Source organism: Crocuta crocuta, unplaced genomic scaffold (genome assembly GCF_008692635.1).
Source record: "Crocuta crocuta isolate KB4526 unplaced genomic scaffold, BGI_CrCroc_1.0 scaffold388, whole genome shotgun sequence".
Lineage (NCBI taxonomy): Eukaryota > Metazoa > Chordata > Mammalia > Carnivora > Hyaenidae > Crocuta > Crocuta crocuta.
The window spans coordinates 1,021,698-1,036,255 of NW_027528867.1; the positions used below are offsets into that span (position 1 = coordinate 1,021,698).

The 14,558-nt window shown below is 49.3% G+C and overlaps 1 protein-coding gene across 1 annotated transcript; it reads right to left on the reverse strand.

Annotated features, from left to right (window-relative positions):
• Positions 1 to 1,966: 1,966 nt before the first annotated feature.
• Positions 1,967 to 13,613, reverse strand: TLE7 (TLE family member 7). Its single transcript, XM_077756352.1, has 10 exons — positions 13,467 to 13,613; positions 5,348 to 5,751; positions 5,225 to 5,247; positions 5,013 to 5,071; positions 4,282 to 4,494; positions 3,934 to 4,175; positions 3,592 to 3,733; positions 3,080 to 3,233; positions 2,454 to 2,527; positions 1,967 to 2,138 (listed from the first exon to the last, which is right to left on the reverse strand). Exons 2-10 carry the CDS (start codon positions 5,653 to 5,655, stop codon positions 2,034 to 2,036), a joined length of 1,320 nt encoding a protein of 439 aa, XP_077612478.1. The 5' UTR covers positions 5,656 to 5,751; positions 13,467 to 13,613; the 3' UTR covers positions 1,967 to 2,033.
• Between the last annotated feature and the right edge of the window lie 945 nt (positions 13,614 to 14,558).

Sequence of the window (14,558 nt, forward strand, 5' to 3'; positions counted from 1 at the left end):
TTGAAACTCTGTCCCAATTAAACCCTAACTTTTCATTTCTCTCTCAGGCCCTGTAACCACCATCCTGCTCTCCATGAATGTTTTGAGTACCTCCTATGAATAGAATCACAGTATGTCTTTGTGTGATTGGCTTACGTCAACTTAGCCTAAGGTCTTCAAATTTCGTCCATGTTGTAGCACGTGTCACAATCTCCTGCCTTTTAAGGGCTGAATAACATTCTATTGTGTGTGTACACTACATGTACATCCCATTTGGCTAATCCATTCATCTATCAGTGGACACTTATTATTATAAATTCGTGTCTATTTGTCTCTAGCCCAGTGGGGCCCAGTAGATTTACTGTTGACCTCTACCCTCTGTATCCTGTTTAATGGATTTCAGTTATGTATATTATTTAGAGGCACTCTGGCTCTAGCAGGGGTTGGCAGACTTTGACCAGCAGACTCAATCTGTCCCACTGCATGTTTTTACATATAAAATTCCACTGGAACATAGCCACATGCATTCATTTATCTATTGTCTATGGCCACTTCATGCTACAACAGCAGAATTGAGGGTATGGGGCAAAAAACATATGGCAAAACCTAAAATATTTACTAGCTGGCCCTTTAAGTAAAAGTCTGCTGTTTCCAAGGCAATAGTAACAAATTGATTCCGAAATGTGTAACAACCCAAACACCAGCTTACTTCTCTTCCACAGGACAGTCCAAAGCAGGCAGTTTTCTATGTTTAATTCATGGACACAGGATACTTCAACTTCACAGCTCTGCAATCCCCAAGGGCCTCCATGTCTTTGCCAGGAGCAGGTAGAAGGAGATGGAGAATCTGGGGGGAGGGGAGGATGCCCCCTAATGCTTTAGCCTCAGTCCAGGAACGAGACTCATTCCTCACTCATGATCCATCCGCAAGAACTAGGTGCCTGACAGTATCTCGTTCAAAGGATGGCACACTTGGTCCCTGGCTTTGTGCCTCCTCCCAGTGTCAACCCCCAAAGCTACAAACTTTAGTGGGCAGCCAGCTGTCTCAGCCATGCCAACACCCAGCAAGTGAAGAGTCAGAATGAGCAAAGACAAGAAACCAAGAAAGCAGGCCTATATGGCTTGATTTCCAGAGCTGGGCTTTTTCTACCTGGCGAGGGCCAGAGAAAATAGTATAGAAAGCCAGAATGAAGAGCAGGCCTTTGAAAGATTCAGATAAAACCAGGGATCATCAAGCAGGAGCTAAAAGGAGAGAAAGAAAGCTCTTCCTTGGGATATGGTTAGACCAGCTCATGGAGTTGTAACCTGGATCAAGAATTGAGTCTTGGGGACGCCTGGGTGGCTTAGTTGAGTGTCTGACTTCTGCTCAGATCATGATCTCGTAGTTCATGAGTTCGAGCTCCACGTCGGGCTCTCTGCTGGCATGCAGAGCCGGCTTTGGATCCTCTGTCTCCCTCTCTCTGCCCTTCACTCGCTCACATTCCCTCTCCCTCTCCCTCAAAACAGTATTAAAAAAAAAAAAAAAGAAATGAGTGTTGTTGGTCTACTGACTCCCCAATACAGTCTAAAAGTTTATACAGATACGTATGTTTCTTCTTGAGCTTCCTGAAGATTCAGGGATTCTCTAACTCCCCTCCAAAAAGTTACAAACAAAACGAAGTATGGTCTAAAATTCCTTCCACACCCTCGAAATTGCTGAGTGAGGGCATAAGCAATCCATCACGAGTTTGTTATTTGGAAAAACTGACCACATCTTAGGCCATTTTGGTTTTTGCATTTCTATTTTGTTAATTATAAAGACAGGTTTCCCCACCAAAACCCAGACATCAGTGGTAGAAAAAACAACAAAGGAAAAACCTCTAAGCCATCTCATAAAAACCTGGGAGCACCGGCTGGCTATGTGCCAGGGGTGGGATTGGGGGGCGAGGGGAGAGAATGGACAGATGAAGGACCATCGAGGGTAAGGCAGAGGTATCCGAGGCACTGACGTAGTCATCGCTCTGCCTGCTGACCTTCCCTGGGTGTTCACCAGCAGGGTCACAGCACGCGAACTTTCAATACAAGAGCTGATAAACTGTGGCACTCTTCTTGGAGCCCGTGACCAGATACTGGTTGTCAGAGGACACGTCACAACACAGGATATCTGTAGACTCCTCTGCCTACAAGGAAAGAGAAGCCAAGAGTGACTACAGGCAGGTCCCACGCTTGGGCCAGAGATGAAGGCCTTGCTTAGGGCTGTGTCAAGGCTAAGGACAAATCTAAGGCTCGATCTGGAGACAACAGGGCAGGTCTCGTGGCTCAAGCTGGAGCCCATGAGTTCACTGGACCTTGGGTCCTCATTCCCCTTGATGTATTAAACGGCCCAGATACCACCCTAGAGGTACTTTCCAGCACAGTCCTTGGGACCTTAAGTAACTGGGATCTAAGGCTATGAGCTCGGAGTGCCTGGGTGTGCCCATCCCTCCTCCCAATACCTGAAACAACCTCTGTAGAGAAGGTGCAGTTAAGCAGTAGATGGATTCATCCCGCGTGGTCACGAAATAGCTCCCTGGGGAAAGAAAGGTAGATAGAGAGGCCAGACACCAAGCTTGCATTCCAGTCCCAGCTCTGTTCCCAAGGGAACTAGGGAAAGGGCAAATCTTTCTCTGCCTCAGTTTCCCCATCTATAAAAACCAGAGATAAGACCCAAATCATTCCTTCATCTGGTCCTACCCTCCTGCTACACGTGGGATCATGGTCAATATCACTGAACAAAAGGACTATCAGACGGGATCATGCCTCTTCTGCCTGCTTCTAACTTCCAGTTGCTGTTCTGTGTAGAAAGGCACCATTACAGAGAGAGCCAGAAAGGAGAGGGATGCAGACTGAAGACAGGCAGGGCGCCAGACCACAGCGGGAGAGGAAGCAGTGAGGAAGGGTAGGTGGGTGCAGAGGCGAGAGCGGTAGCAGGAGAGTGGACATCTGGGTCTTGGCTTGGCCGGGCTTGGGGCTGGAGGGGGAGGAACAGAGCCTGCAACAAGGCTGGGCCCAGACTCTGCAGATGGGCAGACACCCTCCGGTGTGACAGGACCCCTAGAGGTATCACCTGGCTTCGACTTACCACAGGAGGCAAACTTGAGGTTGTGGTGATCTATGTATTTGTCAGAGGCGATCTTAAACTTCTCCTTCCGGTGCATGTGTAGGATTATGATGTCACTGTTTCTCAAGCCTACTAACACCCACTCCTCACTGGGATCATGGGTAATGCTGAGGATCTATTTGAGAAAAAGACTGGAGTCAGGAGCGCCTGGGTGGCTCAGTCGATTAAGTGTCCAACTTCAGCTCAGGTCATGATCTACCAGTTCGTGGGTTCGGGCCCTGCGTTGGGCTCTGTGCTGACAGCTCAGAGCCTGGAGCCTCCTTCAGATTCTGTGTCTCCCTCTCTCTCTGCCCTTCCCATGCTTCTGTTCATGTTCTCTCTCAAATATTGTTAAACAATTTTTAAATAAAAATGCAAGAAAGAAAAAAGGACTGCTGGAGTCAGTGCTCCAAGCTGCCAACCTCGTCACTTGTGTCTCTTCTTGAAAGCCTGCCCCTGCTCCCGGCCACCGGGACCGCCCTGAGCCCAGATACCTCCTCTTGTAAGTGGTACTGCTGCAGCCTCTGGTAGCTCCTCAGGTCCCAGGAATACAGCCTTGCGTTTTCACCTCCTGTCCAGAACTTATTGCCTGCAATGTCCACGCATCGGGACCCATATTCAGGGACTTCGTGCTTCCTGGTGAGAAAACAACTCAGATTCACGTGCTGGTTAAACACTGGGAAGTTCCGGGCCCAGGAAGCCCCCAGGAGTGCCCCCCCCCCATAGTCTCTGCACAGGCTCCCCTGGGCCTACCGCACAGAGCAGGGAAGCACAGGCCAGAAAGGGACATAGGCTTTCCCAAACACCTTACTGTCAAGCCCTCCCCTAGGTCGTACCTAATCAAGATTTGGTTCTGTAAGTCCCAAATCTCCACAAATCCTTTGAAACAAGCCAAGCAGATCTGGGCGTTGGAGGAGAGAGCCAGGGAATAGCACCTAGGGCCTGTGGAGGCCAGCTGCGCCCTGACACGGGGCGTGGGTGCCAGATCCCAAAGAGTCAGGCTCCGGGACACACCTCCAGCGATCAGGCTCTGCTCGTCAGGCAGCAGCTTACAGGCAAGGACACAGCTCCGACGGTCCTGCAGGGACAGTTCAACCCTCACATCAGCGCCTTAAGGCGCAGGCTCCGAGTCTCATGACGGAGATCCTACCTGGGCCCCCCAGCCCTTCCCGCATACCCCTCACCTGGAAGTCCAGCTGGGCCTGTGGGGCCTTGTTGAAGGCATGCAGAGCGCTCTCTTCCCACACCTTAATGTAGCCATGGCCACACGTGTACACGTGGTGAGTTGAGCCACTGATGGCAATGGCATAGACATTCTTTCCGTGGCAGACCTTGCCAACCTTCCAGAACTTCCATGGGACCCTCTGCCTGACTGCCACTTCGTCAGGAATGGGAGGCTGGGGACAGGAGGCAGCGGGTGGCTATCAAAGGGCATAGCCCTGGCCTACTGTCATCCACGGCCTGCCTGTCCTCTAAATTCCTAACTGTTCACCCAACAGTTCTCTCTGACCCCGGGTGAAATCATGTCCTCATCTGGGGACCCCAGACTACGGACATCCTCCTTCACCAGCCACATGGTACCCAGGTTTCCCTCACTGACACATAGAGCCATGTTTTGAGACAATTCTGTACGCCAGCAACAAGAGCAGGGTCCAGTGCAGAGCCCCGCCGCAGACACAGCTCTAGAAGAGGGACACTGTGAGCTGAAGGCCCTACATCTTGGTGACGAGGGCAGGGCAGCCTAGCTCAGAAGAAGCAGGGAGCTGCAGGACACCCCCCCCCCCCCCGGCCACACACACACCTATGGGAGAGAGAATGAGGACACACTGCACACTCTCACCTTCTTACTAGCTTCTTGTCTGGGGCCAGGCAGGGGAAGGCAAAAGTCCCAAGTTTGGAAAAATAACACACTTACAATTGTCCTGAGGAATGACGAGACTTCTTCGCTGGGAGCTGACGAGGGGCAAGGCTGGCCTGCAGGGAAATATCAAAACCCACCTACTCACAGAGACGGGCAACGGACAGCAACAGAACCACAGGATTCAAGGAGAGGGCCGCTGTCCCGACCCCAAGCCTTGAGTCTTGTCCCCCACCTTAACCTGCCCACACATCCCAGGTGGGACTTACCGCACTTGGGTCCTGGCAGGAAGCTGTGACACATAGAAAGGAGAGAGGGGACAGGGCATGAAATGGAGAGCTCTGTGCTGGGATCCCCTCTCTCACCACCAGTCTTGTTCAAGGGAGACCTACCTGGGGTCCACTTCTGCTGCGGCTTCTGGCTCCACCTCAGAGAGCCAGCTGGCCTGGAGATCAGATCTGTCTGGAGCCTGGAGGACCCACTGCTGCCGGGTCCCAGAGCTCATCTCCTGATAAACGGGGCCATGTTGCATCTGGGGACCTGGGGACTGCTGGGCCATCCCATACGCCCCCTCTGCTTGAGGCTGCGCTTGGTGCTCATGCTGGGAGGAAACGCCAGAGCTTTCTGCCACATTCCTCCTTTCCTCTGGTTCATCACAAATGTTGACTATACTAAACGAGTCCTTCTCCTCTCTACTCATGTTTTTAGATCAATTAAGTATCTGAGTCACCTGGTTTTGGGCTTCAGAAATGAGTCCATCAAACAGTTTCTGGGCTTACCAGTTCATTCTGATCACCTGTAGCAAGAGAGAACAGATGCAGAGACACAGATATGTACCGTTTAAGGCCTATTTAGGAGGCTCTAAGAACATGTCTCTTGGTGAGGGGATTCAAAAACTGGTGGCTTGCTGATGTTTAATCCTAAGTCTTGGCAGTGATGGTGTCACGAGTGAACGTTTCTCACAGACATTTTGAGATGTTAGTAGCAGGTGTTAAGTTTTTCCTTCTAGACAGACAGATGGCATTTCCAGTCCTTTGAAATCCCAGTCACCCTTTAATCTGGCAATATACCTTTCAGATGAGGACTCACCCCCAGTGTTAACATGGGGCAACGGGAAACTCCACTCACACCACAGGCTCTTTCCCTGACTTGAGGGGATCCCCAAAGAAGGCATGCAGACATGATGTTCCATTTGGATGGAGCTAGGTCACACAATGATGAGTTTGCTCGTGGGTATATTCAACTCTCCCACCCTATGTGGTCATTCTGAGTTCTGAATGGAATCCCATGTAGAATACTCAGGATTCTGTAAGGCCACTGGCAGACCTTCATTGAATGGCAGTGAGTGCATTTTTTTGTGGACTGTGCCAGGGACCAGAGCTTTGAGGATTTAAGACAGACTACCTGCTTTCCCCCAGACCGCCCAACGGGTGAGCCCCAAGACAGGCCTGGGGAGACCCAGCATCCCAGAACAGAACGAAGCAAAAGCTCAGCCACAAAATGAGAGGTGGGCTGGGGAGGAGGTCTTCCCCTGTGGGTACCATGCCTGGATGACCAAGCTCAGTCCTTGGTTCTCAGACTCCATCCTCTGCAAATGCCCCATGGTCACCCCAGAGAGGCCAGCTGCCTGCCCTGAGGAAGGCGCAGTTGCATCCCCAGACTCCACTCCTCTGGACACTTTGAGCTCTCACTATGTGTTTGGCCTTGAACCAAACAGACTCCTCACAACTGTGTGAGCCACATTTCACAGATTTTAAAAACCGAAGCTCAACTCTGGTTAGTGAACCAGAAAGCACAGGGAAAAGGTTCAAATCCCACCCTGTCTGGCTCTAAACAGTCTCCTTTCCTGCCTCCCCACAAGGAGAAGGAAGACAAATATCCACTGTCATTACAAAAGTGGCTACCTGAGTGGCTCAGTGGGTTAAGCATCCAACTTCAGCTCAGGACATGATCTCATAATTCGTGAGTTCAAGCTCCACATCAGGCTCTGTGCTGACAGCTCAGAGCCTGGAGCCTACTGCAGATTCTGTCTCCCTCTCTCTGCCCCACCCCTGATCTGTCTCTCTCTCTCTCTCAAAAATAATTTTAAAAAAGCATTAAAAAAACAAATGTGGTTACCCTCTGACCTAACACTTCCACTGTTAAGGATTTAACCTGAAGGTACCCTTTAAATATACAGAAAATGTGAGATATGGAGGTTCCTCAGGAAACTAACAATAGAACTTCCCTATGACCCAGCAATAGCACTGCTAGGAATTTACCCAAGGGATACAGGAGTGCTGACGCTCAGGGGCACATGTACCCCAGTGTTCATAGCAGCACTCTCAACAATAGCTAAAACATGGAAAGAGCCTGAGTGTCCATCAATGGACGAATGGATCAAGAAGATGTGGTTTATCTATACCATGGAATACTACATGGCAATGAGAAACAATGACATCTGGCCACATGTAGCAACATGGATGGACCTTGAGGGTGTTATGCTGAGCGAAATAAGTCAGGCAGAGAAGGACAAATATCATATGTTTGCACGTATAGGAAGATTAGGAGGAACTTAATGGAGGACCAGGGGGGAGAAGAAGGGGGGAAGTTAGGGGGGGAGGGAGAGAGGCAAACCATGAGAGATTCTTGAATGCTGAGAACAAACTGAAGACTGATGGATGTGGGGGGGAGGAGGGATGGGCATGGAGGAGGGCACTTGTGGGGATGAGCACTGGGTGTTATATGGAAACCAACTTGACAATAAACTATTTGTAAACTGAATAAGTAAATAAACAAATAAAAAGAAGAGAAAAGAAAAAAAAATCCAAAAAATATACACAAAAGACACCTGTACAAGTGGAAGCACCACAGCACTGTTTGTGACAGCAGATGCCTGGACAATTCCATTGGTCACAGGAAGGGACTGGTGAAATATCACAGTATGTGCATACAGTAGAGTACTACACAACTGTTAAAAATAACAAAGACACATCTGCAAGGACCCGGGGAAAATGCCCAGGTGTGTTAACGAGGGGAGGGGTGGATCTAAGGTTCAGACCAATGTGTATAAAAGCAGCTTTGGTGAAAAAGAAGGATAGAAATTAGAACCTATCTTTGCATATGTTTGTATGCAAGAAGAAATTAGGGAGAGCAGTTGCCTTTGGGAATGCAAATTGACCCAGAGGAAAGAAGAATGGAAGAACGTGGGATAGTCTTTGTGGCTGTGTGGCTCTTGGAATCTAAGTTTGAAACAGTTAGACCTTGAATCTTTTTCTCCACCAAATTCTTCTTTCTCACCTTCCCCCAAATGATAATTTAGGGTCCTTGTAATGCTCAGTTACTTGTTATAAATGATTTAACCAATTCACTCTGACACCTTCAGCCTCCTTTAAATGGGCCACCAGGGCTGGCTCACCCTGCTGAGGGTAGAGGCCCAGAGCACACACATTCCCAGCCAGTGTGATGAGGATTGGCAAGCAGGGACTGGCAGCGAGCAGCCCTTGGGTAAAGCTTAAAGGCATGCAGCCATTTAGCCAGGTTTTCACCCTAAAAGTAAGACAAGACTTTCTAGAAAGAGCAGAAGGAAGAGTCACTATCACTGAACCCAGCTCTGCTCTCTCCCCAGAGCTGGAAATGCAAAGATCCCACCCCATACCAGGCAACTCCTGCCCAAGCTTCCACACAAAATGCTAGTGCTGGGGCTCCATCCTGTCCGCAAGGCAAGCACTCACCAATCCCCCACGGCTGGAAGGTAACCCCCGATGGCAGAAGGTCAAGCCCCAGAAAAGGGAAGGCAGCAGAACAGACATCTGACAAGTGCTGGAACTCTCCCTCCCACACCCATGTATGACCCCCTCCTTCCAGTCTGGCTATTTTTAAACCTCAGCTTAATTGATAATCAAGCCCTGGGTCAGAACCTGGGTCAGGTGTCCCGGCCCTGAATCGTTCTTCAATTCCCAATTGGGCGTGGCCACACACTGCTGTTTCCAACTAATCCTTGTGCCCTCGGAAGAGAGATAAGATGGAGGTCTGCCAAGTAAAGTCAACGCAGGAGGCCAGATGGAGCAGGAAACTTTTTGGGGGGAAGCTTCTGGATTGGGTTTGGGATGCCCACCAGAGCCAGCATTTATGCAGAGGGAGAGAGATGGGTAGAGCTGTTCCCAAGAGCTAGTTCAGGTTCCTGCTGAATCCCTTTGGGACTGAAGGCTGGTTTGGGGCTGAGGCCAATAAGGGCTTTGATGGAAGGGGAAGGGAGCCACTAGAAAGGAAGACCAAGGAAGCCTTTCTTTTCAGGTGCCTCTCATCCCGCGGCTCTTAAATGTGACTCCTGGAGCACAGGGCCCACCCAGAGACTCAGATTCTGTAGGTGTGGGGTGGGGACGGACACTCCTTTCTAACAGGTTCCTGGGTGCCACATGTGAGAACCACTGCCAGCCCCTCGGTCTGGTGGTCCCCTCCTCCGGGAGAGAATGGTGGTGACCCTGGATACCCTCCTTCTCTCCCCATGCACTCTCTGCCTCTTGCTCACCCTTCCCACTGAACACACTCTCTTCCACTCTGGTTCCTTTCTCATTCGCTGGCTTCTTTCTTTTGAAGCAGAAGCCCTGAAATTGCTGCTGCCTACAGAGAAATCTTTGACTACCCCTGACTCCTAATCTCCAAAGATCACTGTCTCTCCCTTTTTCTTTCCCCCTCACTCATGCACCCCTTGTCCCCAAAACTTTTATGGCTGCCTGTGGTCTTCCAGATAATGCCTGGCATTATCCTTGGCCCAGTATTTGAGATCTGTTCCCATCCAGGCCAAGCCTGTTTCTCACTTTTTCCCTGACTGTACCCTAACCTGACCCCCAAGAACTTGACTGTACCTTTCCATCCTCATGCTTCTCTATGCTGTTCCTTCATCCAGGAATGCTGTTCCTTGTCCACTCATGCATCGAATTTATACTCCCATGTACTCTGACCATAGTGCCAGAGGCCAGAGATCAAGCTAAGATCTGGCCCAAGTCCTCAGGGAGCTCTGATTTGAGAGGGCAGGGCAGAGGGGGGTTGACTTAATTCCCGAGCTGATGCATGATCCATTTTTGGCGAGTTATCCCTTTTCTGATTCTCACAGGAAACACAGCAGTGAGGCATGGATTTTATCCCTAGTTTGGAAATATGTGAGGTAATCTAGGGGGTCAGAACCTCACAGAGACTTATGCAGGATCGCTGAACAGGGTGGAAGAGCAAGGATCCAAAGCTGTACTGAATCATAGTGTTGCGGAATCTGGTCTGGATCACTGGTGGAAAAACCAAGCAGCACTCAGTGATCTTGGAAAAGAGGAGGTTTATTTTACACTGGTGGTCTCAGAGGAGATCATTCTCCAGAGGTCTGAGCCCAGAGCATCAGCAGAGGGAATAATTTATAGCCTGTTATTTCTGCATTCCTCATTAATGCGTGCAACAAGCAGGGTGGGAAGAATAACCCGCAAGGGGGAGCCTTTGATCAGGGACAGGTATTTCCTTATCAGTCCTGTCGGCCATCTTATAACAGATTTTTCCCTTTCAATAGGAGTTCTTTCTATATTCTGCCTACAAATCCTTTGGCAGAACACATGCACTGCCCATGTCTCTCGCCAAACTGTGGCTGGCCTTTTGGCTCTCTAATGGTGTCTGTAGATGAACGGAAGTTCTTAATTTTAATTCAGTCCAGCTTATCTATTAAGATTGGCCTCTTTTTTTGGTCTTATTTAGTAAATATTTGCTGCCCCCAATACCGTAGTGATACTCTCCTTTGTTTTATTCTAGAAGCTCCTCTATTTTACCCTCTACACATAAATCTATTAAGTGTAGAAACTTGGCAATATCTGGGAAGGGTTTCAGGAAACACAGAGGGTCCAGGACAGAAGTCTGGGCCTCTCTTGAAGGGGGAAGCAGAGAGAAAAATGGTGAGGATCCCAACCCTTTCATCAAACTGTCCTGATTTGAAGCCCAGGCCAGCTGCTTCCAGTTTGCCAGCCTGTGCCTCAGCTTTCACATCTGTAAAATGAAAGTGATAAGATTACATCCTTCTTAAAGCTGAGGTCAGACCTGGGGGTTTAAGAGGGCTTTGAAGAGGCCAGGTTTCAAGTAAATGCTCATTGAAGGTGAGCAATTCTTAGGCGCTTGAGGAAGAGGAAAGAAAAAGAGAAGGGAGAGAGACCAGTGGGAGGTCCCCTGTGCAGCGAGGCAGGCCACAGAGGAGAGAGTTGCCAGCAGGGGCATAGGGTCTGGATCCTAGTAGGCTGCACTGCTGGGTACTGGGCATGCTTCTCTGTGTCATCACTGCCCTCTCTCAGCTGCCCTAGGAGGGAAGTCACATTTAAGGAAAATGAGGTTCAAAGAGTTTAAGTAACTTGCTCAAGATCACACAGCAAGGAAGGGCTGGAGTGAGGGTTGGAGTCCAGGTTCATACAACCCCACAGGGCCCTCTTCCAGGCTGCAAGGAGATGGAGTCTGACAGGAACAGGGGGGCATTTGGTTTCAGCAGCCTGGAGGCGGTGGTTTCTGTGCATTCTTGGGCCAGACACTAGAATGCTAAGATTTGAATTGTCAGACATTAAGAAGAATAGAAGTGGGGGTACAGAGTACTCAACTGAGACATTTGAACAAAAGAAGAAATGGGGCAGCCTGTGTGGGGTACAGTGTCAAGAACAGCGGTTCCCAAGCTCCAAGGCAAGTTACGGTAACCCGGGTGCTTACCCGTGCTGTGCCCTCCCCATTCCCATTAGTAGGGATGTAGCCTGGGCATCAGCATTTTTAAGATCTCCCATTGCATTGTGGTTCCAATACAAACTAAGGTTGGGAACCATTCAAGTAGAGGGTTTTGCAGAGAAGGGAAACAGGACCACAGAGATTGTGAGAGAGGGTAGAGGGAAGAGGCTGGGAGATATTCCAGAGGCTGGGGATGGAGGGACAAAAATAATAAAGGAAGACCCCTGTGGTCTTGAGAATGGTTGAGGTCATGGACACAGGAGGAATTTAGTTTGAGATGGAAAGGAGAAATGACCACAAAAAGAATTTATAACCTAGATGGGCAAAGACAGTTTCACCCTATTGTCCCTCTGCTGAGCCCGTGGATGGACGTGCCCATCCTGAGCCCAGGCTGTACCAGAGTTGGTGGCCAACAGGTAGGACCAAAATTGTGTCAACCAGGGTGTTGGAGCTTCCCGGCAGAGGAAACAAACTGGGTCCAGACCACAATGGAATGCATCTGCACACCCACCCACTCACTCACCACCCTCCCTCCAAGTAGCCAGTGAGCACAGTTCCATTGTGCCCTGGCTACAATGGTCGCAGAGGACACAGGGCCGAGCCTACAAACCTGGCCTTGACCCTTGTGGATTTCATTCTTTGGGGTGCAACTGACTGTTGAACCATCAATTACAAATCAGAGTGGAGAGTGTGACATGATAGAGTTAGGGAGGGTGTGACAGGGGAGCACAAACAAGGAGGACACACCAGATGTGAAACATGAGGGATCAGTGAGGTCTGCGACGTGAAGGATAGGAGGCATCAGTGGAGGAAGTGGGGGGAGAGGAGAGCATGGGAGAATATTCTATGTAGAGAGAATAGCAGGTGCAAAGATTTGGAGAAGCATATTTTATTTTTTAATTTGTTTTAGTATTCATTTTTGAGAAACAGAGAGTGTGAGTAGGGGAGGAGCAGAGAGAGAAAGACACACAGAATCCAAGCATGAGATTATGACCTGAGCCAAAGTTGGACACTCAACTGACTGAGCCACCCAGGTGCCTCTGGAGAAATGTATTCTAACAACTGGGAGAATTTTCTAGGGCCTGGAGCACAGAGAGTGTGTTGTGGGGGCAAGGAGGGCAGGGATGTGTCTTCCAATCTAGGGAGAGTAGGTGGGGAGCACCAAGGCGTTCTGAGCTGGGGGATACAGGATCAGACTTGTGTTTTGAAAGGACTCAACCTTCAGTGGATAGTTTGGGGGAAGGCAACAAGACTGGAGTCTGGAGACCAGTTAAAAGATGCTCAACATTAGCAGTCGTTAGGGAAATATAAACCAAAGCCACAATGAGATACCACTTCCCATCCACTAGGATGGCTATAACACAATAAAAACTACATAAAATGATAAATGTTGGTGAGGATGTGGAGAGACTGGAATGCCTGGGCACTGTTGGTGGGAACGTAAAGTGGTGCTGCTGCCGTGGAAAGCAGTTTGGCAGTTCCTCAAAAAAGTTAAACACAGAATGACCATATAACCTAGCAATTCCACTCCTAGATATATCTGAGAGAACTGAAAATGGAGGCTCAAACAGATTTTTGTACACCAACATTCATAGCGGCATTATTCACAATAGCCAAAAGGTACAAATAACCCAAATGTCCATCAGCAGACAGCTGGATAAATGAAACATGGTCCATCCATACAAGGACTATTAGTCACCAATAAAAAGAAATGAAGTGCCGGCCATGGTACAACATGGATGAACCTTGAAAACCTTACACTAAGTGAAAGAAACAGATACAAAGGATTACACTTACATGAAATGTCTGGAATTGGCAAATCCATAGAGACAGAGAGCAGATTAGTGGTCACCAGGCACTGGGGAGGAGGGTGCAATTTCTTACTATGGGGTTCCTTTTGGGGTGATGAAAAAGATTTGAGACTTAGATAGTGGTGATGGGTACACAACATTGTGAATGTACCTAATGCTACTGAAGTACACACTTTGAAATAGTTAAAATGGTAAAGTTCATATTATGTGTATTTTAACACAATAAAATAAAATCAGACATTGTGTCATGAGCTACAGTCCTCGCAAGTTCCCAAAGCATTTTTCCTCTTCCTTCATCCAGCAAACATCTGGCAGTTTAGCTGGTGGTTTTCTTAACCTTTGCTCCCCTAGGAGAAGAGCCAGCTAGCTACAGGTGCCCCTGCCCCCAGACCCCTTGGCTGGCTATAATCAAATGGCAGCGTGGAGGGGGTGGGGTGTGGACGGGGTGGGGAAGTTTGAGGGGTGGAGGACGGTGAGGAGCAGCACTCGGTGGGCAAACAATGAGGCCAAAGTTTGGATCCTCACAGCCTGGGCTCAAAAATCGTGCTTCAGATCTCTATTTGGGGCGGGGGGAGCGCCCTCTGGCGGGCAATTGGAAAGCAACCAAATTCTAACACGTTTGCGCTCACAGGCCAGTGTGCACACTTGATGGTTGTGCTCACTGACGGCTCCCTAACCCCGGGAGTTTCTCTTCCAGCACTAGTTCCTCCTCGGGAACCCACCTGGACAGCCGTTGTTGATGAAAATGTATAAACCATACAAACACAGGCACAAAACATTTCTTCCCTTATGGATTTACTAACATCATCCACTCAACTGAAATTATTCAACTAGCAAGGTCCTGCCCAGCTCAGTGAGCTGCCCCCACTCCCACCCCCAGTGACTTTGTGGTCCACAGGGTAAGTAAGGCAGGAAAACAGCAGCTCCAGGTAGAGGGCTCAGAGAGCTGGTGGAGAACACCGCACAGGAGACCCACTGCTGCCTAAGGAAACCAGGGAGGCCAACAAGGGGGCAGTGGTGTTGGGCAGAGCTCAGTGTGAAGGCAGGACGAGCCCTCTGGGTATTAGGAACACTGCAC